Here is a 27,589-nt window from a genome sequence, read left to right as displayed (position 1 = left end):
GACAATTAAGGTTTCAGTAGATGCTGAAAAAAAAAGTTAAAAAGCCTCAGTCACCACTGCCATACCATTGTAGAAAACAAAATATTCCATACTAAACAGGAATATCATTTCTCAGGCTTGAAATGTCATCCTCCCATGGTGGTGACCCCATGTCCAGCTTATGGGAACTGACCGCATTTCAGAGGACAGGAGAGGAGCTCAGAGAAAAAGTGTAACAGCAAGGGGAGCACAGGGAAACATCCCCTCGGAGAGTGAACGGCAGGAATGAGGACTGTGTTAGATTGAAAAAGGAGTAAGGGTAGCTCAAGCAGGCCATTATGATCCAGACCTTCAAAGACACTTTGTGCTGCTGAAATAATGTGTGGTTAATCAGCATGATGAGGTTTCTTGTCCCTTTTTTTCAGACTAGCTCCTGCCCAACCATGCTGCCACATGACTTTTTACTCACAAAAGCCTGTTCCATGCCCATTCATTTCTCTTTCACCTTTTTCGTTGTTCCTCATTTCGCTCTTACAAACTGACTGCATCCTGGCTGCATGCTGTGCTTTGGGGCTTAGCAAGCCCAACTTCCACTGACCAGCCAGAGTGCAGCAAAAGGTTAAACCAGCAGACTGAGGGAGTCCACCCCAGTTGCTGACTGTCATTTGTCCCCTCCCTAATCTCTAAATAATAAATGAAACAACCAATAAAAATTATGCATACACCTATGATGATGGCATGGGATTTTAGGGTACTATAATAACTTTTGCATAATAATGCAAACCGAAATGTCATGCATTCAGTTTTTCAAATAAAAATCTAGTACACCTAACTCCTAATTCAGATTGTCTCCTGTATTATGTGTTTCACAGTGAAAATATTTACTCCGTAAAATGATGCCTAGACAACATAATAATATTTTAGGGAAGAGTACGCTACTGCTGCTTTCTTGTATTGAATTCTCTTAAGTTGTGGACCTGTACCTAAGCATCTTCCTTCAGAGAAATTCTGCCTGACCTCCAAAAAGTCTTTGCTAACAGTGTTATCTCTTGGCTCTCATTCTCAAACACAGCCATGTGTATATACATATGTAAAAAGAGAGTAATTACAATGAAAATGACCTTTCCCTTCTACATAAAGCCCTAAAAGTCGTTTTTCTGTCAATTCACAAAAACATCCTAAATACTAATGGTTACCACTCTCCTTCTTCTTGCACCCTCTGCAGCTCAACGATTTAAGTTGTGAAAATACACTTCAACTACACAGACTCCCACAGAAGCTAAGCCTGTCACTTTGAAGCATTACATCTCCCTTGAACAACACAAACAAAAGAAAATGTCGACGACACCTAGTAAACTGAATACTCCCAGGATTATTTTCCTGGCCCCACGTCATCTGCTCTGTGCTAATTCACGGAGTGGGATCAGGAAATGTTCAGCAGAGCACGAGGCTGTGTGGGCCAAGAGCGTGCCAGGGAGCACGCTGACAATTTAGCAATTGGATGCCCCTGAGAGTCACATTCCAGTGCCTGGGAACGGTCGGGGTCCCAGAGCATCACCAACAGTCGTGGGTCAGGAAACATGCCAAGCAGTACGCAGCAAACAGGGTGCTTATGCACAGTTGCTTAGCAGGCTTCCTATGCGCCGTTACGTGAACGAGGTTTTATGAAAATCTGTAAGATCTAGGTGTATGGCATGTAAACAAATACAATATTTGTATGTTTTCTTTTCTGTGACAAAGCAAATGAGAACTGTGCTGCAGACACTTTTTGTCTGGACAGAAATAAATTCTGTTCCTAATAAATTCTTTATTTGAACTAACTGTGTCCATTTGTCTCCCCACCTTAGACTGCCCATTCTTAACAACAGTAAACTATTTCCAATTTAGAAGTGAGAATTAACTTTTAACAATACTTTTATCTAACCAGTGAAAACTTCTAAATACATAAATATTAAAAAACATTACACAGCTGCTACTGTCCCATACAATCCAATGCTCCTGTGGCAGCTCCTGGCACTCCAGAACGCCCTATTGAAAGTTAGTACTGACAGTGCGCCGTAATGAAAACTGTGGGTTCTCTGTTAATGCATCCTGATGGGGCAAGGCAACATTTGGGCATATAAATTCTTTGCAAGTTTACAAAATAGTAGTTTATAAAATAAATAAAGCAATAAACACTAAAAGGCATTAATACATATTTGGAATATGAAATTCATACAGGATATGCAGCAAACAATACAGCTTTCAAATATATTGACCTTAAACATCAAGCAACTTATAAAAAAAGTCAATTAAAGAAGTTTCATATCACTCTCTGTTTGAAATACAGGAATCCCTTTTAGAGAAGGGACTGTTTTTGTTCAGAACAAACCAGGCACTGAAATTAAAACTGTAACTTTTTTATTAAAAAAACATTAAGTGCGGTTTTCCTTTATTCTTTTGTTTTCTAAATTATTGCAAAATGACATATGGGGAGGAGAGTTAAGGCTTTACATTTCATCAATTTTATAAAAGATTAATAATCTTAATTCAGATTTTGCATATGTTTGACTTTTAAAGATTCTGTTGCTTCATCAAACTAAGAAGAATCATGAACTGTTCTAAATCAAACTGATTTTAAAGTAGGGCTGCCAAGACAACGTCATGTACCCCTGTCATGCACCTCAAAAGGTGGCAGTCTGCAGATCAAGTTGTGGATACTCAACACCAAAACAAGTCATCCCCAGTCATTACCCCTATTTGATGCCAAGTAATAAGCACTCACTAATCGGCAGCTAATACAAAAGGTGTTGCCCTATGCGCGGCAAATGGGCAAAATCTTTATGAAGAACTGTTGGAGCAGCAGCAGGAAGGAGGACACCAGGGCTCCTCCTCTGCTTGCTCGAGCCCAACCATGTCCTTCTCATCTCTGCCTGCAGACTGGGTACCCTGCTGCTTATTACAGCTTGGAGGACTTCCCTGAGATCCCTTCATTGCTATAGAGAGAGTATGTAGGAAATGGCTTTCAATTTTTTTCAATTTTAATTTGTGTCAGAAAAAATTATCATGACACAAAACCATTATACTAAGATCTTTAATAAAAAAGGAAAAAAAAAACCCTTTAAGCTACTGCTTCATTTATAGCCATGTGTCTCTCTCTCTCTCTACATATAATTAGCCAATTCTAACCTGGATATAGAAACACTGTATAATGCGATGATTTAATTAAAAACATTTATCTTGTGACATAATGTATGTATGAAAGCATACTGCCAGGGCATTAGCAAAGAACTCTATACATCACACTCACGTCAAACAGAAATGCTGCAATTACACAGATTTCAAATCTAGTGCCACAACTACAAGTATTCCTGCCATTTTTAAAGGTTATGCAAGTTTTTTATTATACACAGTCTTCTATGAATTAATTCTAGTGCACTTAAATCCAAATGCAAAAGCTTTCAGAACATTAACTTTAAATAAAATATTTTGTAAGAGCAAAGACACCTTCCTGGCTGCAGGATGGAAATAAAAGCAAAAATAAAACTGAAGGCTTGTTTGCTAGGGTGTAACAATAAGATTTACAAAATGATATGTGCAAAATCTTAAACTAAAGTAAGAGAGATAACTTAGTTTGCTTTGGACACTTTTTGTCCTGTTATTAAAAAATGCTTGAGAGAACGTTATGTGCAAATGGAAAATTTTAAGCACAATGTGTAACTTCATCTTCTGTTTATGGCCCTCCTGATTTTGATAAAGACCAAAACAAAAATAGGCTATCAATCCTATTTCCCTCTCAGATTAAATAATAAATTGTAAATAATACCTTTATTTGTTAGTGTTTTCACCGTTGAGGCTCAGGAGGACAAGCAGCTTATCTAATCAAGCATTCATTGCTTGTACTAACCCCCAAAAATTCTGTGACATGAGACTATGTCTTACTTAGTACTTTTTGGGTAGACCTGCTGTTCCACATCACCTATATTTTCCAACTGGGTAATCTCCCAGCATTTGTCATAAGTTTTTCTTGTCCAAGAATGAAAATATTCTGTTGCTTTGCTTGGTAATGTTAGATGCAATCAACAGAACAAACTTAACACCATGTTACACTTTTTGCTCTGAAGGACTATTTCCAGCATACCACTCTCAGATATAATAGATCATAAATCACATTCATACGTTTATGCTAAGAAACACTACATGAAAATCAGACTAAGTGAAACAAGAAAAACAAAAAAAAATTCCCCCAAAAGTAGGACTTCCAAGTTTCTCCAAAACCAGGATCCATCAAGACAGAATAATGACAAACCGCTGGCAAACTAGAATAATGCGTTTAAACTCAAGTTTAGAAGATCTGCATTTGTATTAGCCTATCATATTGAAAGCATCTGATTTCATACTTTAAATTGAAAATATTTTTATATCTTTTAGCTTTGGACAAGAAAAAGGCAATGTGGATGAAATCAACACAGTCGTATAATACACGTGATGTTTGAAACATGATGTTGACATTTTAATGACTTCTATTATCAATCTTCATTAAAAAGAAAAATACTGAAGCATTTACCAATGAACTCAAATCTTGATTTTTTTGTTAGCAGTGAAGGTAATTATCTCATTGCCTTGTTTCAAGGGTTAGCCAGTACTTCAGCATTGATTTAGGACATGAACAAACTTAAATTCAGAGGTATTTCCTCAGATAAGCAAAATCACCACAGCAGCAAACTGGAAATATCTGAAAGGATAGTACTGTCTTAAGTACCTTAAAAACTGAAAGGTTCTGAAATGGTAAGTGTGGATCATAAAAGAACAAGCCCCATGCCCAACTGCCTGCCTCAAAGTTAGACACTTTTAAAAGGTCCAGTGAAAACTATTTAAAGCTAAAACTCTTCCTCTATATGTGATTCTAAACTGTATGGTAATATAATCTTTATTATTTTAATTTGATAAATTAAAAGGAGGCATTGGCTTTGGTTTGGTAAGAATCAGCAGGAATAATGCAAACTACTTTCAAAGGATGGATTTCTTACTGTTATGACTTTCTTATATTGAGAGATATAAAAAGTCTGAAAAAGATGTGTATGTGAAAGACAATGCACTCTTACTCATTCATCTATAAGGCTAGTTATGAAATGATGATTGGCAACATGAAGTGTCAAAACAGAAAAATAACAATTCCTTCAGCTGCAGGATACCTACTGAACCTGGAAAAAAAGTGCAAACTAGTTTATCTCCTTTTCCTTTAAAAAAAGGAAGGAGCAATTTAATAGATAAATATTAGATTTGTAGATCTATTACATTTAATAGGCTAAATTAATAATCTAAGTTAATGAATGACCATTGCCTTTATCATTTGTTTAGCTCTCTTCAGCTGTTTTAATAAGGTAGGAATTGTCATAACTGGATCACTTGGCCATTGGCAAATTCAAAAGAACAAAATAAGAGAAAAACATTTAATTTTTTCTAACCATCGAAGATTAATTACTACCCAGCAGAAATAACCTATACCATAAATGCCAAACTACTATGTTTCTCAACACAGAACAAAAGATCTGCAAATGCCAGCAAGACTACATTGCTTATGTCTACTTTATTCTTACTCTTTTTTTATTCAAGGTCATCCCAGCAGGAAATGAAAAACAGCCATCAGCATAGTAAAAACATTCAAACAGAGCAGAGCATGAAAATTGCACAAAAGAGGTTATATAATCAAGTCAGTGCAGTAACTGGATGATGTCAATGGCACTTTAATGCTGCTTTAACTACTGCCCTGTAAAAAAATGTGTCACTTTGTTGAACAAACAAAGAGAAGGCCACCACTTTAAAAAAATAAAACCAAACCCCACTTTCAGCTATAGCACTACTTATAGTAATCCTCACTGCTAGCAGCGTAAAAGTTTCTAGAATACCAGAGGAACCAAGATTTTTTTTTTTTTTTTTTTTGCCTGGTCTTAAGATTTAGCCCAAGTGATTCTTTTACAGACAAAATTGCATCGTTCTCCTTTTTCTTGGCAATTCATTTTCTGGATTAATTCTTCCCCATTCTAATTACTAGACACAATATGCGGTTTTCTCTAATTTACATTGAGAGATTTTTATTATCTCTACATCAGCACTCAGCACATAAAATAAAGCCACTGTATTTTTAGATGGGAAACTAAAACACAATTACATGGTGAGTGGGTATCATAGTCAATAATATTTAGTATACCATAATTTCAGTAACAAAAGCAAATGGTAGGATCACTAAAATACTGAAATCTGTAGAAGAGAATGCAGAACATTTGGCAGTACTCAACTTGACCATAAACCCATGTTTATGAAAATAAGAAGAATAAAATCCGGATGCTCTATCAATTATCTAATTAAAATAACACCTGATTTGCACAAGTATGTAAGATTTGTTGAAAGGGACTTCAAGTTTAAAAGTCATAAAAAATATATTTATCAGATACAGCTTTGGTGAATGGAGAGCTTATGATACAGCCTTCTCCAAGAACTAAGGATTTGTTTCAACTAACAATTATTTTGCCATTAGAGTTGAAAGGAAAAGATTTAAATGTGAACACAATGAAAAGCAATACAGTATTGTCTTACTAAGTCTGTAGATGCCTCTGCTGCCCTTGTTGCCAATTTTTCCAACCAGCTATGCAGTGCCATTAATAGGACTCAAGTGGGATTTGCTGGTTCAAGTTTTAGGCATGTAGGCTTAATTGTCAAGAATTATACATGGCAATTTTACTCTGGCATGATCATGGCTCTTTGTATCATCCACTTTCAGAGTCTTCCAAAATCCATCCACTACATAAATACGTATTTTGAAATTAGAAATTTTATAATTGTTTCTAATTCTCATGCTATCTTAAAAAAACCCAACAAAACACCAAACAACAACAACAAAACAAAACCAAACCAAAACACACAACCAAAACCCCCTCCTTTTAACAGTACAGGTAGAATTCAAAGACACGTAATGCTATTTTTGCAGTCTGAAGAAGTAACAAAAACACGCGAAATCTGTCTTTTTCCTCTGAGGAGGATATATTTCTAAAACCAAACAATGAAAATGTCATTGACAGTACAGCCATATGATTCATTACTGATTATTTTTGACAGAAATATCCTTGGGAAAGGGCTGTATTCTTGTCCTGCATTTGTGCCATGCCTGATAAAATAGGGCACGATAGTTGCGCCTGAGTGCTGTGCTACCACAAATGTGTGATGGTTAAGGTCTTGCATCAAGCAAACAGTGAACTAATGGCACAGTCTGTATTGTAAAGAGCTACGGATACATCAAAATATATTTAGAGGATTAGCGACAGTTGGAGATGCAGCCTCTTCTCAGTTTCGTTCTCAGTATTTATTGTTTCAACTGCACTTTTCAAGCAAAAAAAAAAGTTTCTCCTCTGTAGTAGGCTAAAGAAGACACCAAAAAGGGAAGCTGACTAGTTTATGGCATACCATGAACCACTGAAACAAATGTGGTAACAGTTATGTGTGGTTTTGTAGTTAACAGTCGTGAAATTCTGTGTGAAACCCACAGAAATACTGCTTTTATGCTATAGCTGTAAATTAGTCTTCCCCCGCCCCGTCTATCATTTTGCAAAATAAATAATGTTTCTGCACTTCTCTGTCTCACAGGGTTGCTTAAGTGTAAACTCTACATTCATGAAATACTGATATTCTCAGAGGAAAGAACTGAAAGCCAGAAAGAAATATCATCCCCTGACCTCCCACACAGGACAAGTCACACAACAGTAGAGAAGTTCCCGTCTTAAGGCAATTCAGTCAGAGCTAAACCATCCCTTTGAGAAAAACATAAAATGGTGATTCAAAAAGACCATGAATCAAGCAAAACCTAATGACTTGCTAGTCATTCTAGTAGTTAACTATATTCACTGTTAAAAATGGGATAGTCTCACCCTGCTTCCAGCTTGGGTGTGTTTATCTTCAGTTTCTGCTCACTGGAAGTAAACAGCTTTAAGTGAGGAGTAGCACTGACCATTTTTCTTAAAACAGGTCCAGAGGAGTTAAGCACTGAAGTTCATACACGAATTACTTTTGCAGCAGTTCTTAAAGATTAAAAAAAAAATAAATAAATAAATGCTAAAACTTCAAATATGGGTGGGCAGGAAAATACACTCACAATTCTTTCTGATTTTTCTCTTTTGTTCTATGGCAGATTAGTTCTTTCTTTCTTTACTGTCAGGAAAGTGGATGCAGGTGCAATGCAAGCAAATGAGCGTGCATATTCATAAAAGAAAATACGCACTGATACAGAAGAGTCACCTGCGTTTTACCAGAGTGCCAGATGTCAGATCGCTTCTGAAGCCTCCTTCTAGCTCTGACACTTCAGCCCCTCTCCCACAGGAGTACCCAGCTGGGTACACCCCGCTCTGGGTGAGCATCAGTGCAGAGCTGAGGGCAGCGAGCTCTCAGCAGCAGCAGATCCTACACCTGAAAACAGGGATGTGAGCGAGGACTGGGTTAAAGAAGTAACAGACTGAGCAGGTAAACTAATATACTAGTATGGAAGTGTGATTTCCCCATCAGTGCAGTTTTGGGGCCTTTTCTCTCCTCAGGGCAGGAAGCCTCATTGATGCAGTGCATGTGGGCTTCCATTGTATTTATTACACCAATAAATAACATCCAGCATCTACAATGTCAATGACCTTACTGAAGAATGCCCATTTTGTCTCCTTCAATTCAAAAAGAAGTCTTGCAATACAAGATGAACATCAAGCCAAAGGATGTGGAAAATTGAAGGAATTACTGCATCTAAAAATAACATCTAAATTTGACTTAAAAGCCTTTATTCATTGTAAATCTATGCGTCACTCCTCTCTCTACTAGGCGGATTTTATCGGAACGTATTTCCAACCGTTATGTACTTTCCAGTTATTTCCAATACAGAGTTTGCCATATTAGATTCAAACAGACTCGGAGGTGTTGTTAGAATTTATCTGGATACTTGTTCTTATAGAATGCCAAGGACACTTTACTATTAATATGAAAAGCACTATTGGCTTGCATAAAGAGTAAAAACAAAAATTCAGGTACTCTATCACTTGGCTGCAGACCAGCTTCCTGGTTTCAGACAAAGCAACGGCTCTTCCTTCCACTTTATGGAAAATCCCAGGTCACCTCACTGAAAAGGCTGCAGCTCTTGGAATCCTATTTTCTGCTTCCTGAGGTTAACAACAGGCTGCCAGAGCAGATAAGTGAACTATTTTCTTGCTCTGCCTCCAGCTCCTCCTCCTCCTCCTGGCAAAGCAAACTCAGAACAAGACCTGGGAGTGACAGCACTGTGTTAGGACTCCTCCGATATTTATCTCCTCACTCGTCATCAGTGCAGCCTCAGCAAAGGCATCTGTGCATTCCTGTCTCTTGGGAGAAGAGAAGCTGCTTCTACTTACAAAGAGCAATGGAAGCAGCTACTGCAAGAAGACATTCAACCTTAAAGTACCCAGCTGAATGATTTTCAGTGAAGGGAATCTCTGGAAACAAAGATTATTCCTTCCTTTTTATTCTTACTATGTCCATCCTAATATCAACATCAAAATTATAAACAAAAAACAATGAAAGCCATTTTGGAGCTACTACTCATTTCCTATTCCTGCTTCCTCCTCATTAGGGAAAAAGTTATCTTACAGAACGCACCAAGAGAATAAGTATAGTATAATAATAAAAAATATTGCTTTATATATTTTAATCATATCCTGCAACATGTAGTATCAATCAACACCCATCTCACTTCACCTCACATGCTGAAACTAGGATTGAATTAAACAAAATGCCTACAACTTCTTTCCCTGCACAATTCTTTTCTTCTTTCTTTACTCAAAGTAATTCTGGGTTGACCAGATTAAAACGACTTGGAAAACTGGATTGCTGCAAATTACAGATATGTCTGAAATTTCCAGATAAGCGTTACTAGTCTTGTGTGTGTTTGTTAGTTATTTAAAATTCCAGTGGCCTCGAGATCACATCTATTTTGCTTTAAGTCATGCACCCTCTTCCTAGCAGTTCTAATATTGGCAGTATTAAGTCAACAACTAATTAGAAAGCACTTTTTAGTATCTCTGTAATTATTTCCTCACATTAACAAAGTACTAAAAATACCAGAAAGAAGCATGAAACACTTTTAGACAAAATGTTTCTACACTTACCTGTTGTTCCTAAGGCCAAAAAGTTCATTTCTGAGTATAAGGGAAGGCAATTCTGTACTACTTCAGTCTTCACAGTTTAATACCATTTTTAAAATAATAATTCAATCTGATTTTTCCATTTTGAACACATTTCAGTTTACATCCTTGTTTTCATCACCCCTCATCAGTTACAAACTAGCTATCACTCAGGCCATATAAATACCATTTGGGCCACATGGAGAGCAACTTCACAGGCTTCCCAGTAACACGTTACAGCTAACATTGACTCTCAAGGGGTCTTTTCTAGTCTTCAAACAGAAAGGAAAATATTTTCAACCACATGTGTATGCAAAAAAATGGGTAAAAGATAAAACATTTGATTAGTCTTGCCAAAGTAGAACGAAAAAAAAAATATTAGAAATATCTCTAAAACATTAAATTAAATACAAACCTGCCTTTTAGGAAAATCGGGTGTTTTAAAAGAAATACCTAGCATGACAACTCAATACATGGGAGGTTAATTAAAAATTAATTCAGGAAAGTAAAAATCGTAAACGTTTCCAAAGCAAGACATTAGCCTTTGCTGCTGGGCAGGGGCCGCATGCCCGGGGAGGCGCAGAGAGGGGGGCGAGGAGGGAAAGCAGCAGGGGACTTTCTCTGCAAGGAGGTCTCACAGGGGCACCTGCAGTCCTCTGCCTACGCAGAACCTGGCCCTTCAAGTTGTATCACAAACTCGGCTTATTTCTAAGGTTTTCCCTGAGGGCAGGCCTACCCCGTTGAGGCCCCACGGCCCAGTTAACAGGTTCCCTCAGGAAGCAGTTCCTCCTCTCCCACCACCTGCCAGCCCACCTCTTCACTGGCTAACAGGAGCAGCCACCAACATCACAGGCCACAAAATCAGTGACATGATTCAAGTGAAACCAAATGGGTTTTCCCTTGTTTATTTTTCAGCTAACTCTTGAGAACTGACTCAGAAGACCAAGGGCAGGAACAAGGCGCTACTGCTGGCACCCAGCAGCCAAAAGAAACCCAAATACCACTCACTGGGTGTTTCTGGGTTGGGTTTTTTTAATGGCAAAGGGTACAATCTCTCTTTTGTAAATTAAAACAAAAAAAATTAAACAAAACAAGTAGGTACATACTAGCATTAATATACTAAATAGACCAGCTACTTAAATGTATTACTTAATATTTTCTTTTACTATACGGTGTAAATAGTCATCTCAAAAGAAAAAAAGTTTGAGTATAACCCACAGCCAAAAGTTAAAAAAAAAAAATCTTAGGTTTAATAAGCAGATATAGCTACTAATCACTTTTCAGCTTTGAATAATAGATTCTTAGAATGTTTGTTCTACCCCAAAATACATATTTACATATCTTGGAAATGTATAAACTACTAGTACTCCACTTGACTAAGACCACTACCATATATATGGCTTAAAAGCCAGTGAAAAAATTCTTTCCCACAAATAGTATTCACCAAATTTTAAGTTCACCTGAAAAAGAACCCTCTTGGACCCACAGCTAAACTATCACTGCTGTAAGACTGATCAGAAGAACAAATACACCCTCTGATCCAGAGGCATACAAATACCAATTTATGGCTGGGATTTCCACAAATACTTAAGACACCTTAAGTAGAATTTAAGAGGATGAGGAGTGCAAGCCACAATGTCGGCAGGCATCAGAAGTTGGGCTACTACAGTAGTGTCATGGCTGAAATCTCTCCTGAGAGACTATGTACTTGCTCTGGTCTCTGGAGGGACAAATCCTTCCCATGTTCAAACCATAGGGCTAAAGAGAATGCTGAGCTGAATGGGCATTTTATTTCCCACCCACTGTAGGTTTGTCACTATGCAGTTAAAAACAACATATTTATGGAGCAAAAGAGACACCAACCAAGAGAAAAAAAAGGCAAATTTTAAATCCACAAAGGCATTCAACAAGTTTTTCATATACTGCTGTTACCAGAAATTTCTTATATGTGGGTCCAGATCTTAAAAAGAATTTTTTTATGGGTATCCACCATCATGTCCAATTATCTCCCAACTTCAAAGTTAAAACATAAAATAAATTAATTCCACCCCAATCATCAGCTTTTTTTAAAAGCAATTTTTTGTTTATACTGTCCAGAAGATTGGCTCCTGAAAAATGAAATATCCCTTCAGAGAAATAAGGATATTTTCAAAGCTAAGTCAACCTGCTAAATCCAATAAGTAAATAAAAGTTACTTCAATATTTAAGGATCTTATAAATGCCAATTCTACTTCAGGTAACAGACTAAGATGTATTTAGTATTAAAGACTAATGTTGAGATACATTTTTTTCTGCTTTTCATGAAAAAAGTTTGGGAAGGTAGTTACAGCAACAACAACAAAAAAAACCACAAAAAACAACCAGGATACAAATTCTATCATAAACAATGTCTGACAAGCAAGGCTAATGCTATTACAAAACAATTCCTCATGGATATCCACAGAAAAAAAGTAAATGAAAGGTAATGGAAAACTGTTACCTGCAGAATCTGGGTTGCACTGATATTACTGGGTTTGTATATATTGGGGGAATTCAGAATGTTACCAATCTTGAAAAGAAAGCTAGTTTGAATCCAAACTGATATTGCTGAATGGTGAGTGCCAAACCACAACTAGTTCTTATCTCTTCCTTTGGTGAATAAGGGGTTATAAACAGATGCCATGGAGTTACAAAACTGACCTACATAATACACCTGAGTACCTGAGTATGTGGGCTGTACAGAAGTTATTTACCTACCTTTTATATCTGTTCTCTAAGTGTTGGTCACATTGCAAGTTCATCAAAATAGAAAACTTCCCCTATACTACCTAATGTGTTTGGCATACCCACAGATTTCTTCAAAAGATAGTTATATCTTACATCCATTGATGGATAGTTATCTTTTATACAGATATGACCAGTATAAAGATTGACACTGAATGCTGCTTAATTTTTTTTTTTATAAATCTTGCTTTCTGCCACTTAAATTACTTTGTCAAACTGTTCAGCTGGAAATCTCCAAAGAATATTGTTGCAGACTATTTCTACATTTTAGACAGTATTTCTTCTGTTTCCACTACTTTTATTCAATTCTTCACATGAAAGATGTATCCAAAATATATAAAGAAAATAGAAGATGTCAAAAAGAAAACATCTACTCCAGAAAGACCATGAAGCTGACACAGTATAAAACATCTCAGAAAATACTCATGTCATAATGGGAAGATTAGAAGATTTTCTGGCTAAGTTTTCAAAACTGTCATTCACTGGATCAAGAAAGATGTTTCGGCATGTATCAAAATTTTAGAAATTTCAAGTGATTTAGCTTATTCATAGAACACTCAGGAAAAGGAATAGCTTGAGTTTTAAAAATTGTTTTAAATAAGGTATAGGTGTTTCTTTACTAAGAAAGGTCTTTACAGACCTTTAATAATTGCCTGGTAGCAATTATTTACACTCCTGACAGCTATGTCTTCAATCTACACATAAAACATGCTTTATCTATACATAAAAGTCTAAGTAGCGAATATTATAATTGATTTACTTTAGCTGGTTCTACCCCCTACATAGGTGCTATTACACTTACTTAAGCTTTGCCCAGGCCAATAAAATTAAATCAGAAAGTTAATGACTTCAATCCGGCCAGAGCAAATCACCTACTCACATTATCAAATTGCTCTCATTGGCTCTTGCAGCCCCATCACAGCTCTGCAGTTCTTCCTGCCCGACGAAAGTCTGTCCTTTCTCTGGCACTTTAAACCAAATGCCTGGGCCTTTTTTATTGGAGACAGAGAATGTTACCTAAGCCAAAGATCTGAATTTTATGATTCAGTTTATGTCTTTAAAAAATAACTTAAAGCACTCCCACCTCTTAAATATCTCAGAGAGTTTATCAAAATACCATCAAACCAAAACTTTTTTCTTGAACCCAAATTAGTTATTATCCCAAAGTGTGACAAAATATCCCTTAAAAGGCATCCTGCTTTGATAGGCAGCTTCCCAGCAGCAAATCAATCACTGTTTATTTTTTATAGATATATGCCACACCATCACACTGCTGCTCCAGCTTTTCACAGTACCTTAGCAGACAAGGTAATGCTGCATATATATTTTTTTAATTTATTTTGAGTTTTGAATGGCTCACTAGAGCTATTTGTGCACCAGACCACACACTGCCCCACATATTTTCCAAAATATTTTTGAAAAATTGAAAAAAAAAAAGTTGCCTCATCCACCATTATAAGACTTTGATTCAGACACACTTTAAAGATTTGAATACTGATGACAGATTTAATCTGATTCTCATGAAATTTATCTGATTGTCATGATAATCATTAAATAGAAGCCACCATGAGATATCAGAGTGCGATTTTATATCAATGTGGCCGATCAAAGCTATATAAAACCAAAATATTTACCTTCCGTAGAGCACGGTGGACATTGGACAGAGGTCTGAATAAGCCTCTGAATTCAACTCTTTTGAGAATTCTGCACTGAATTTCATGCTGCCCCAGCTATGCCTCACACTGCCTGGAGATAAATCAAAGCAAGCATGGACTCACTTATTCTATATTTTTTCTCGTACAAAGGAAACCGGCAGCCATATGGCTAATAAAAGGCTATTAAATTCATTAATCTGGCTAACACAACGCAAATAACTTGACACTTAGCAGTCATCATCCTGCTTACCAAAACCAGTCATTAGTTAAGGTAATACCATGTACTAAGTAATATTCTTTTCCTTTTTTAGACCAGCCAGGCAATGAGCAGACTGTTGTAATAAGTGATTTAAGGGGAAAGAATGCTGAAAGAAAATGTTTCTGAAAGATCCGGGGAGTGGCAATTGGAAAGAGAATAAAAGATCTGAAAGTCTGAATAACAACACCACAGCACACCAGAAAAGGGAGCAATGTCACAGCCACTAAAACTAATTTTGGAGTTGAATACAAATGCTCATCATTTTGCTTAGTAAAACATAGAAAAAACTCAGAAAAAAACCCAAGAGAGAACACTACATCATACCAAACTTCACAGTGTTGATTCTGCAAACTTTCACAAGGTTCAAGAAACGATGCCAGGCACTGCACAAACTCTTCAATGTCCTAATCTTTTTTAATCTGTGTAAATACAGATTAAACAAAAAGACGTAAAACTGAGAACCCACACCAGTCTCTCCCTCATGTCTTTCTCAAGAAGTTTGAGAATCTTTGTTATTTGCAATGAATCAAACATTCATTCAATTTTCTTTTTAAAAGAATCTCTTGACTCTTATTAGCAACAGTAATAATTCCATACCAAAAAGAAATCAAATTTGGCAGCCTGATAAGCAAAGGAAGGAAAAGGAAATATTTGAGTCACTCCGTTCCAGCTCAGCCAGCTCTCATTGCACCATCTCTTTGGATTGTCTTGAAACTGTGCCCGTGTTTGCAATAAAGCCTGTAAAGCTATTTTTGTTTTGGTTTTGTTTTTTTTCATCAAATCCAAATGGAACAAATGACAAAGACAATTTGGCCTCGTTGTTTCCATTTTACTGTATATATGTCTATATACACACACACACACAATATATAGCATGTGTGTGTATGTATATATAAACAGACATACACACAAGTATTTAAAATATTAACTTATTTTTATACATAAATTTCTCCAGAAAGACAAGCAACTATAAATATTTAGCTTGTATGATAATAGATTTTAAATGTCACCTTTATAAATGGACCTTTTCTGTAAGTGAAGTCTTAGCCTATAAGGCTGTAAACACTTTGGCTTGCTGGAAAAAGACTCAGCAAATATCCAAGGCCAGAAGAATCGGAAGCCTGGGGATTACTCATGTATACAAAGCTAAGCATAAGTTCACATTTGCGAGATGAGATCTAAAGTGTACAAAATATTCAATCACAGAATAATATATGAAGTGGGGAAAAATACTGTAAACAAACTATAGTAAGCTTTGAAAGTCTCAGAAATATGAATCCAAAAAGAAATAATTGAAAAAATACCATTCTGAGAGATGAATCAAGATGGGTGAGAATTTAGTTTGTTTTTCAATTGTTCAAAATAGAATTGGGGCCTGAAAACATTAATCTAGCATTTTCATTTTACCCATTATATGCAGTAAAATATTCCTGTAAAAGGACATTTTGTAATTAAAAAAATAAAATATTATGCAATTTTACACATCATGCACTATTTCTCCTCCTCTTTTGTTATTTTCTGAATAGTTGTCTGCTATTTTTTCATGTCATAATAGCAATTTCTTCTATTATATTGTTTCCTTTCCACAGCTTCCTTCTATGTTTACCCCGAGCTCCGTTCTCTTCTTTACTGGCTATAGTTTCTATTTTTCTTTTCTGCTGGACTTTCAACCTTTTAATTTAGTTTACTTACAAGCCAATCCATAAGCACACGTGGGCAGCCTAACATTCATTTAATATCTAAATCACCAAGTTTTCTGCTGGTTGGTGACATCCCCCTCTCATCTCTTAATGAACACTGACCTCACCTGGGAGAGAATTCAGTAAGAGCTATTCAGAAAAATGGAGGTTGGAATATTTATTAGTCATATTTTTCTCTTAGGCATGTGTTTACCACAACATTAGACAAGACAGTCACCCCTCTCCTTGTGTCTCAGATCCAGAACCTCCTGATGATGCAAGGGATAGGCATCTCCCTCTTAATTTTTCACCAGCCTTCTTTGGGAATTAGGAAAGAGTATATTTACTCACGTCCAAGCATCCATTTCTTACTCTTTACAGTGAGTAATCCCATGTTTGTCTCTGCTACTCAAAAATTTCTTTTTCAGTGTCCCTCATGCCCCTAAATTCCCCAAAGTAATGATGAAAATTGATGTAACTCGTCACTTTTAATTTTGTTGTTTGGGAAAACTGAATAACAGCAGAGGCACTGAAGCTACCTTCTAGCAGAAGCTAGCAGAAAAATGTTTAAAACTGTGATTTTCAACTTGGGACCTCAACAACAATACCAAGCGAACCACTGATTTATATAATCTTCACGGCTTTCTAAAATGTTTCAGTAGAGCAAACGAAAAAATCTTGTGCTGTCCACAGTCCAAATTCCCAAAGCTTTGGGAATTAGGAGACAATCTTTTGAAACAAACAGCTAGAAAGCAAATATCCTACACAGTCCAGATGAGCATATAAAGAGATGTTTGTACTAAATGGCAAATTTTCATAGTGGGGAACGATACCAGTAGAGTTTCATAGAGAGCTGTGATGGGTTCTGCATTGCTCAATTTATTCAAAAGTGGAAGAGGGATGAACAACAGAGAGAACAAAGTTTTGCTTATGATATTTATCTATTTTAACAAAGTCTGAATAGGAAGAACAGTGGAAGGACCTGTCAACAGTCCATGAATGGCTTTTAAAATGGAGACCTAATGCAAAAGCGATGATTCTCCCCCTCTACTCCGCTCTCGTAAGACCCCACCTGCAGTACTGCGTTCAGCTCTGGGGTCCCCAACATAAGAAGGACATGGACCTGTTGGAGCGAGTCCAGAGGAGGGCCACAAAGATGATCAGGGGGCTGGAGCACCTCTCCTATGAAGACAGGCTGAGAGAGTTGGGGTTGTTCAGCCTGGAGAAGAGAAGGCTCCAGGGAGACCTTATAGCAGCCTTCCAGTACCTAAAGGAGACCTACAAGAAAGCTGGAGAGGGACTTTTTACAAGGGCATGTAGTGACAGAACAAGGAGTAATGGCTTTAAACTGAAAGAGGATGGATTTAGATTAGATGTAAGGCAGTAAGGCAGATGTTCTTCACTGTGAGGGTGGTGAGACACTGGAACAGGTTGCCCAGAGAGGTTGTGGCTGCCCCATCCCTGGAAGTGTCCAAGGCCAGGCTGGATGGGGCTTTGAGCAACCTGGTCTAAGTGGAAGGTGTCCCTGCCCATGGCAGGGGGGGTTGGAACTAGATCATCTTTCAGGCCCCTTCCAACCCAAACCATTCTATGATTCTATGATATTAATATAAAGTAACGTATATGGAGAAAAACAAACTTTACAAATAAAATGGTGGGCCTGGAACTGATCATTACTATTTATGGACAAGATCTTAAGCTACCCTTGATAATTCCATGAAAACAACAGTTCAAGAGAAGGAAATATGATGTTGGGAATTATTAGGAAAGGAACAGAAAATGAAAACAGAGATGATCCTAGTGATGGTGTATAAATCCCCAGTTAGCCCACATACCAGATCTGTCCATGTAAATACTGGGAAAGTTATAATTCCCTCAACTCAAAATACAGCAGAGCAGGGAAGGAGCAATTCAGATGATGAGAAGTTAAGAACATCGACCTTTCAGTGAAAAGACTCCTCAACTTTAAAAAGAAACGAATGGAGAAGCTTAGGATCAAAGGTCATAAAATCATGGCTGGCATTGAGATGATAGAGAGGTATCGAGTATTCACTGTCTTTTCCAACAGAAGAAATGGGGGACACCAACTTGCAGACTTCAAACAAAAGAGAGCAATTTACACCATGTAGTTTGTGTAGTACTCCTCCTCACCAAAAGTTATCAGTGTAACAGCTAAATTAGTTGAAAAAAAGAGGTTAAACAATTTGTGGAGGAGAAATTCATCAAGTTTTACATATAATATGGAAATAACCTTTAGCTCAGAAAATCCCTAAACTGCAAATTATTATAAGGATGAACCACTATATGCTGCTCTATGCTGTCTACTTGTTTATAAGCTGCCCTTTCAGTCACGCTCAAAGAACACATATTAGGTCAAATGGATCTTTGGTTCTACTCATTACAGAGATCTTTCTGTAAACAAAGACATATTTAGCATTTTAACACTCAAATGTTAAGTATTTACTGGTCAAAAACACATCTTAGTAAAAAAGAAGAAAACAAGAAATTATATTTATTAACTGTAACATGAGACAATGTATTCCTCTGATGACAGTGTGTTAAATATGCAGTAAGATACTTGCAGGAAACAATGGGTATGATTTTGCTGCACACATTTTCCCGTTCTTTAACAAAGAATTTGATGAGGGTTAACTTGCCGCTGAGATGACACAAATACTTTCCCACTAGTGGGTCTAGTGACTTGCAGACGAAGACTCATTTGCATCCCTCAGCAGCTTTGCCTAATGTCTCCCAGTAAATGCCAAACACTCTATCAATGTAGTGCCCTTGTGCCCCCGGCTAACAACCAAGCACATACTGCACGCTCTGCAAATGTGCCCTTCACACATTCATGCCTTGGCCCTAGCTCGTTCCATCCAGCAGTACAGACAGATTGCCTGGGAATGGCTTTGGCAGAGTTAACATCCCCCACACACTCCAAAGCTGCTTTGCAGGGGAGGTTTGGTATCTTTTGCAGTATCCATTTGATTTGTCGGTACTCAGAGAATAGGGCTTAATGGAGGAGAAATACTCTCCTTTTAGCAACAACTAACATACTTTAAAGTAGGTTACTTTCTGTATTGTGTATGACCCCTTAGCCTGATTTTTGCAAGGAGTTTCTTTCTGTCAAAAATACTATGAAAACATTCTCTTCTGAAAAATATTTCAAGCTTCTGTTGAGGCAAAGAAATATCAACATCTACACACAGATGTTTAAACTCCTTTTATTGTCACCAGAAGACTAGTCAACACACTCATGCTAGAGAAGGCTGGAGAATGAATAAACTGCCCAAACAGTAGCAGCTTAATTCAGTTGTCCTAACAGTGGTGCCTGCTGTTAGTTTAGATGTCCTAGGCTGAGACATCTGTTGGGAGCAAGCAGGTATGACACAGACCCAATAGGAGACCTGTGTCCTTTTTGGAGAAGCAGCTGGAAGCCAGAAACTATTTTCTCAAGGGAATTCAAATACTATAGTTAGCAAATTAATCAAGTCCTAGGTGTCCCCCTTCCTCCGAGGTGAGTCCTGCTCCCGGCACTATGGACTGTTGGCTAAGTTGCTACTCGCTAGAAGGGAAGCTCAGACACCAAACATGGCTGTAGGCTCCTGTGTATAGAGACCTAAATGTAGGTGTTTTAATCTCAAATTTAATCCTGCATGTGGTCTTAAAATCTCCATGAGGGAAGACCTAAGATAATTTTTATTGAAATAATCTTATGCTTTCCCCCTGCTTTGTGCAATTCAGGCAAATCATCATTGGCATCTAATGCAGTTTGCTGCGTAGCCACAAGTCTGTCAAGATCTGCGTTCGTATTCAGTTATTCTCAAGTAAACACTTCAAGTAAACCTTCAGTATTTGTTCTTTTTTGAACACTATGTATATACAAATCTCTGCGTCTTAACTAAAATCTTATACCAGTGTCATATCTCTCGACTACCTCCCATACATAAATTGATGCTCAGCAGTGAAGTGATCGAGTTTACTCACAGTCCAGATTTGAGACTACATACAATCCTTTGTCCTTCACAGTGCTGAGGTGCATTTATTTGTTGTCTTAATTGCTCAATCTACTGGAAGTTTTCTAAAAGGGTTTCAAAGATCTGATCGGAAGCAAGGATCCTGCATTTTTCCAATGAGAATGGGCTGGTGGTTTGCTGACTGATGATGTATCATTTGCAAAGAGCAGATCTGCGAATAGCATGCATCCTTCTGCTATGATAGCCCAGAGACTCATGCACTGACAGAATTCATACATACCACCCATTTCTTTTCCCTAAATGCCTCTGTTAAGAGGCATAATGTTATCACAAATCAACACCGAAATGCGAAATGTCATTATGTTTCCATTACCTCTATCTCTTTGGTAATTCATGTACACTCCAAACAGATGTGTGATTTGTGTAATTCAGTTATTTTTTTTTAAATTGTATTAAGATAGATGCGCTTGAAAAGCAGCAGTAATGGTTTTCACTGGCTTCATGAGCGTACATCAGATTCCACAAAAATTGTCATGGAGCTGTGAAAAAAATATAAGTACCTCTTACACAGCTGTCTGGAAAGTCACCATAGAATTAAACAACTAATGCTTTCCCCTTTCCCTTTGCATGGATCCTTGACATTCACACTACAAACTAGAAATTAAAATAAATAAATAGGTATGCACTGTAACCTATCCAGTTTGTAGAATATGTTGGAATCACGTAAACAAAAGCAGTAACAAGCAACACTGAGACCGTTGCCTTCAATTTAGTTTCAGCTGCCAAGAAAACCTTTGAACAAATTTTAGTATTGGTTTGAGCATGTGTAAGGAGCACTGTAGACAGGTTTGGATTTTGGTCCTGTTTAGGCAAGATACAAATAGTAACATACTGCATCAATACTCAAAGGACCCCTGTCAGAATTACAAACACCATGAACTAAAAGTGGCTGTAAAAGACAGAAATACCCTAAATAAATGCAAGATAGGATACAATTCAGGGAAGAAAGGACAGCAATAGTACTGTATCCAGAATTTTACATTCCTCAACCATTTAAATGGTCTAATATAAATATGTTTCAGCAATTTGCATGAATACACAAGCACTCTATATTTAATCAAAGATGAAAGGAAACTTCCAGGACCGCACTTAAGGCATGAAGTGGTTTTGCAAACCACTTTGAAGGTGGGTCTCCATTCTTAAGGGAAGTCAGCACAGGACCTGCTGACTGGGATGCTGGCCCTAGTCCTCCAAAGAGCCTGGGCAATAATCTCACCCTGGGTAAAACCATGTACTCACAAGGCTCCACGAGCACTTTCAAAGCTGGCAGAATCCACTCAGCAGAAGAAATCAAAGCTGTGGATCCCAGCCTGCAGCAGGGAAAGGGGAAGTGCCAGAAAGTGGGGGAAGCAGGAGGGAGTGAGAAAATGTACAGCCAGAAGTAGCACTGGCAAGGTCAGCAACTAGTAATGTTATGAACAGTTTTCAAAAGAGAGCCTGAGATTAGGAGTAGACATTTTTGATATGTGGGGAAAAACATTTGGCTGCACTGTTGGTCTGGGCCCCATGCTGTTTTAATCCATATAACAAATTATATGTGAAGTAGAGCAAAGTCAACTCAGCTTCCAAAATGGGACAGTTTTCAGAACCAGTGCTCAGTAAAAACCAAAATAACTATATACTTATAAATGAGGAAAAACTTATGGTGATTTTTTTTTACAAAATTACTTTGCACGATCAATCTGTGTCCTAGGAAGAAAGAAAACAGACAAGAATGTGGAATTTACCAATGCCAGTAAAAATGGGCTTAACCCATCAGCAACACACTTTGCAGCATTTTCTTAAAGGGGAAGGGGTTCAATTGAAATTAATTAATTATTTCTAATTATCTAGCTATCAACACCACTACTAAAGAAAATTCGTTTAATATACAGGCTCCACATGAAAGATGAACTGTGGAAGTGAAACCAGAGATGAAATACCTGCTTCTTATTTTCATGCTTAAAAAAGAAATTATTTCTTGAGTACAGAAAGCCTTCTGTGGGTGATGGGCTACCTCTATGAAGTATAACACTGCTGTGTAGAACTGAAGTTCTACGTAGCAGTAAGGTAAAAATGAGTAGTAAACCACCTGGTAATTCAGTGAGTACCTCAGAAATGTAATAATTAATCTGAAAGTACATCCTACAGCCAAAGGTAGGAAATTCATACACAGTAGGTAAGCTATTTATGTATAATTGGTATCTTCAAACTACTGATTATTGAATGAATTGTACCATTGTTCTTTGTCCCAGAGATTCATATTGCCTGACTATCTCCTGGCCCATCTCCTCCCCATTCACAGCCATTCAGCAGAACTGTAGCAGGAGTAATTGTGTATTTACAGATGTAGCATTACTTATTTTATTTATAACAGTCCCCTAGTCGGTTGGTGAAAAAGGAGAATACCCATTACCAGATGACAAGTAAGGGCCACCATTATGTTTTAAAGAATGCTGGTCATCCACAGGTGTATTTTGATAATTACTGTTCTTCGTCAAGTTGAAAAAATGTTTTTAACTTCTTTTTCATTACTTCTGCTGCATTGTAGTTTGCATTATACTGGAATGATAATTCAGATTTGGGATACTAGACAATATGATATATTAGTGGGGTTAGACAGGTATAATGCTTGCATTGTTCACACATTCTCCTCTGACTCACTGCAAGATTATAAATACCCACCGTAAGGGGAGCTCCACCCTGGCTAGGTTTAATCTAATACTTTCTGCTGTTGCAGGCCCTTCTACCTTTAACATGAAACTAAGCCATTGATACTTGATTCCATACTCTAAGGATTTTTTTTTTTCCACATTTCAGATGATACACGAAACTAGCTTTACACAGTTTCCTGTAATCTCAAAGCAAAAGGTGTTCTGTAAATGTACTTTGTTTGAAATGTAAGAAACATTAACCACCCACTTCCTGTATTGTTCCCTAAAAGGTTTACAAGTACTGCAGTACTAATCCCATTCTGCCAAAAGGCTGCGCTTCTTGCCAAAGAGGGACTCAGTTAATGTTAAATGACTGTACTCTTCACCTTAAATAATACTTGGAAGCTGAAACACACCAAGGCTTTATAGATGCCTTTTGAAAATATCTGACAAAGTCACAAGTCAATTTATTACAGGAGGCCCTGCAGAAAATTCCCAGGGCCAAGCTCTGCTGAGCCTCCACGGCTGCGTGTGTGTAAGGGAAGGACGGGGCTGGCGCCAAGAGCTTTCTGAGCCCAAGTAACGCAGAAGCGGGTCAGTGGAAGAAATCCGTCCCTCACAGTAAGCCTCGAAACAAAATAGCTTGCGATGTGCGTTTAGATCTTTGCATTTATGACAGGCAAATATGCCTGGAAAGGACAGCGTTGCAGTAAAATCAACGTGAGCGAAATAAATTTTAATCCTTGCCAACACCGAATTTCATTGCCAACACAATCCTACTCAAAACAGTGGCTGGACCCTAGAGAAGAGCGGCCGGGCGCTTCAACTGACGCATTAGTGCCTGAATTAAGAAATCGGACAGAGAACTGTAAGTTCGCATGTCCTCAGTCCTTTGCAGGGACTTGAACCGGGTCAGTCTTCGGGTAAGCCCAGGCTCTGGGTCCCGCTTTGCTCACACATCCCCACCGCGCCTCGGAACGGAACGGAACGGGCTACATCTACCGCTGCCGATCCTCCTGCCAGCTCAGTGGGCTTTTTAAGCGGGATACGAAGGAAGCGGCCAAATCCTTCGGGGGACGATGAAGCTGGAGACACGCTGCCCGCAGGTTAACCAGAATCTCCACCTCTGACCGCCCCCGCAGGACCAGGGACACCCCCACCCAAAGCCGGGCAGGAGCGCGCCGGGGCACCGCCACCCCCCGGCACCGGCCGCGGGGCCCAGCGGGCAGCGGGGCCGGGGGGCGCCGAGCCCAGCCGAGCCGAGCGGAGGGCAGCCTCGGGCCGCCCCTCGCCGAGGAGCCCCGCCAGCAGCGGCGGGGGGGGCGGCCGGGCTGAGCCACCGCCGCCGGTCCAGCCCCCCTCCCCCGACCGCAGACAAAGGGCTGAGGCTCCACCGCCACCCAAAGTGCCTCCCACCCCAGGTATCCCCTCCTCCTCCTCTCCTCCTCCTCCTCTGCCCTCCCTCCGCCTCCCTCGCTGCCCGCCGGGCCGCCGCTCGCCCCGCCGCGCCAGCCCCCGCCCGGCTACTCACAGGATGGTGGTCTGGGGGGACACGGCGGGGACGCTCTCCAGCATCAGATGCATGCAGCGCACCGTGCTGCGGAAGCAGAGGCAGCGGCTGGGGCACCACACGCTCCCGCGCTGCGGCGGCGGGGGCTGCGCGGCGGCGGGGGGGGCGAGCCCCCCGCTGCGGAGCAGCAGCAGGAGCAGGAGGCAGAGGCCGGGGGCGGCCGCCGCTCCGCGCCGGGCCATGCCGCAGGACGCGGGACAGGAGGAGGAGGAGGAGGAGGAGGAGGAGAGGGGCTCCGGCAGCTCCGCGTCGCGCCCGCTCCGCTCCCCGGCCGCGGCTGCCGCTCTGGTCGGCGGCGGGGCGATCCCGTCCCCCCGCGCAGGCTGGAGGAGGGGACGGCGGTGGGCCCGCCCCGGCCGGCGGCGGGCTGGGCTGGGCGGCCGCCCCGCCGCGGGGGCTCCGCGCCGCCCTGCGCACGCAGCGCGCCCCGGGCGGAGGGACCCGGCCGCCGGGACGCGGCCCCCGCTGCTCCGCTTTCCCCGCTGCTCCCCGGCCCCCGCTGCTCCCCGGCCCTCGCCTCCATCCCCGGGAAGGGAGGGGGCGAAGGTAGCCCCCCGAGGTGGGCGACGGCGTGCACCTCGGGAGAGGAGGGAAGGAAGGGGAAAGGAAAGGGAAGCCAGGAGAGGAGTGGGGCAGAAGGGAAAGAAAAAGGAAGGGAAAGGAGAGCAGAAAGCAAAGAGAAGAGGCGAGGAAGAAAAAGAGACGGGGAAAAGAAACCCTTGTGGGCAGAGGCAGGTTCAACCTTCAGTTTTTAAGTCCCGTTTCTGCCCTGCTCTGAAAGACTGGTGTGCACAGCCCTTGGACTACCCCCTCGTAGTGCTGCAACTTTTGCTGCTGGGCCAGGAAAATCTGTCTGATTCGCCCTGAACTACGTTCAGCTGATGGTTTTGGGTAGGTGTGTACACTGGCAAGAAGTTGTAAGAGGACCACCAGAATGCAACCGTGCTTACAATAATGGTTGCGGCCTTAGGTCCCATGGTCTCAGCACTTTCTCCAAACAAGTCTTCTGTGAGAACACAAAACTGGATTACCTTTGAGATTTTTAACATTGCCCTAAATATGTTGTCATGTGATGTCAGGTCCAAAGTAGGTAGGTACCTTTTCTCCAGCTCTCTCCATGCTTTGACTATCCCAGGTGAAAACATTGGAATGTCATGTCTAGGATGACAATAACAGTGATCACAACTAACCTATTGAGTGTAACAACAACATATTCTTTCACAAATGATGGGTGTCAGCACCTCCAGTTCCACCCCAGAAATCAGCCCTGGCACTTCTGCAGGGTTGCCTGCGTGACTTTTTCTTCAAGGAACAATGTAGGGGCCATTCTTGCCTAAAACTTAACTATGGTAATGTTTACTCTGAGTCTTACTAGCACGTGAGTCAGGGAATTACTTTTTTTTTTTTTTTAACACGAAGTCAAACACCTCATGTAGGACATCAGAGCCTGGAAGTGTGCTACGACGAGTGCTGGATATCACTGATGGACCCAGAATCAAAATATGCTGAGATGAGTCAGTATCTGTAACTTACTTTCTGCAGAAGTACTATTTGACTATGTTTTTCTTGAGTCACTATGTCTCTCTTCTCTAAAGCAAGACATGACTGCTTATATCTTAAAAAGGAGTTAGCTAATGGAAGCATAGAAGTGTTTTTCTTGTTCCAAGGAGTCCTGAATCCTTGAAAACACCCTTCAACCTCCCCGTGAGCTGGAGGCTGGCTAAATGGGAGCCTGTGGGCTTAATCTGTGTCTGGAGATATGGGAGGCTTACTGATGTGCCATCAGCAGTGTAATTACTGAGTTTCTAGGGTAGTCAGATGTAGCGTTCGCTACATATCAAGGTGCCATGCTTAGATCACTGGTCGGCCCGGACCAGGGAAAGAGACAGATATCACACACAGTGTGAGCGCCAACTTCCACCTTTTATTGCGCAGTTAATTCCTTTTATACTAACAAAGGGAGGTGGGGTTACGGGTATATCACAAGGCTGCGACTAACCCTCTAACTTTCCGTGACATCGCGAGATCTTCCGAACGCCGAACCCTACAGTCAGAGACGCCTGTAAGACTCTTTCTTACCATTTAGATACACTTCTAAATTGGGTACATTTCTAAATCCTGTTGCAGAGCTGGGCTTAGTCTACTATTTCAACACACCAAGTGCTCAGAAACTCATATACATACATGTCAGCTGTTTCACAGTGGAGGATACCAGTCTGAAGTAGAAGAATTTTTACAGAAGATTAAAATGTTCATCACCTCAGTGTCAATTCAGCAAGCAGCTGCTATGTGTATCACCTCCTCCGCGTTTGCAATCAGTGTTGGGATATATGCATGCCTTAATCTGAAAATTAAATTTGTTTCCTGGTCCAGTAAAAGCTCAGGCACTTCTGACCTACGAAGTGCAAGTGTTGGCACAAGTAAGTTTTTGTCCCGGAAATGCCACTCACATTAGAGCATCTTGGCAGTTGTAAATCTGTCATCCCGCAGTGCCCATACTAAGAGCAGCAGAACATCTGAGGCTAGATAATTAAACACAGTAATATAGAGATAACACTAAATTGGGATATTCATAGCATTTAGGAAAATATGACGACAGTTTACTTTTTGGCATTTTGGTGCTTTATGATGGTTCTTTTCAAAAATAAAGCACACAGTCAAAATTGATTATGTTTTTCTATAGGGAATTAAAATTGTTCTGAAAAGTTTTTAGCACTTGGGGACTTGCTAGACTATTGTACTATGCATTACAAGTAATTATGCTATACATATGTAATCCTGAGAGTGAGATTAAAATAGATATTTTCACTCTAATTAGGCAATTTAACCTTAACATGCTATATAGCATTCT

At 39.7% G+C, this 27,589-nt stretch overlaps 1 protein-coding gene across 2 annotated transcripts in view; it reads right to left on the bottom strand.

The window, feature by feature from the left end:
- The window catches only part of PXDN (peroxidasin), an 88,882-nt gene extending 63,873 nt beyond the window's left edge, over positions 1-25,009 (bottom strand). For both annotated transcript variants that reach the window (XM_075049213.1, XM_075049214.1), the window contains exon 1: positions 24,700-25,009. In XM_075049213.1, coding sequence (XP_074905314.1) covers positions 24,700-24,920 — 221 coding nt within the window. In that variant the 5' untranslated portion in view covers positions 24,921-25,009. The remainder of the gene's footprint in view (positions 1-24,699) is intronic.
- Between the last annotated feature and the right edge of the window lie 2,580 nt (positions 25,010-27,589).

The sequence above is a fragment of the Buteo buteo genome, chromosome 17 (genome assembly GCF_964188355.1).
Source record: "Buteo buteo chromosome 17, bButBut1.hap1.1, whole genome shotgun sequence".
Classification (NCBI taxonomy): Eukaryota; Metazoa; Chordata; class Aves; order Accipitriformes; family Accipitridae; genus Buteo; species Buteo buteo.
This window is presented reverse-complemented; position numbering and strand designations above follow the sequence as displayed.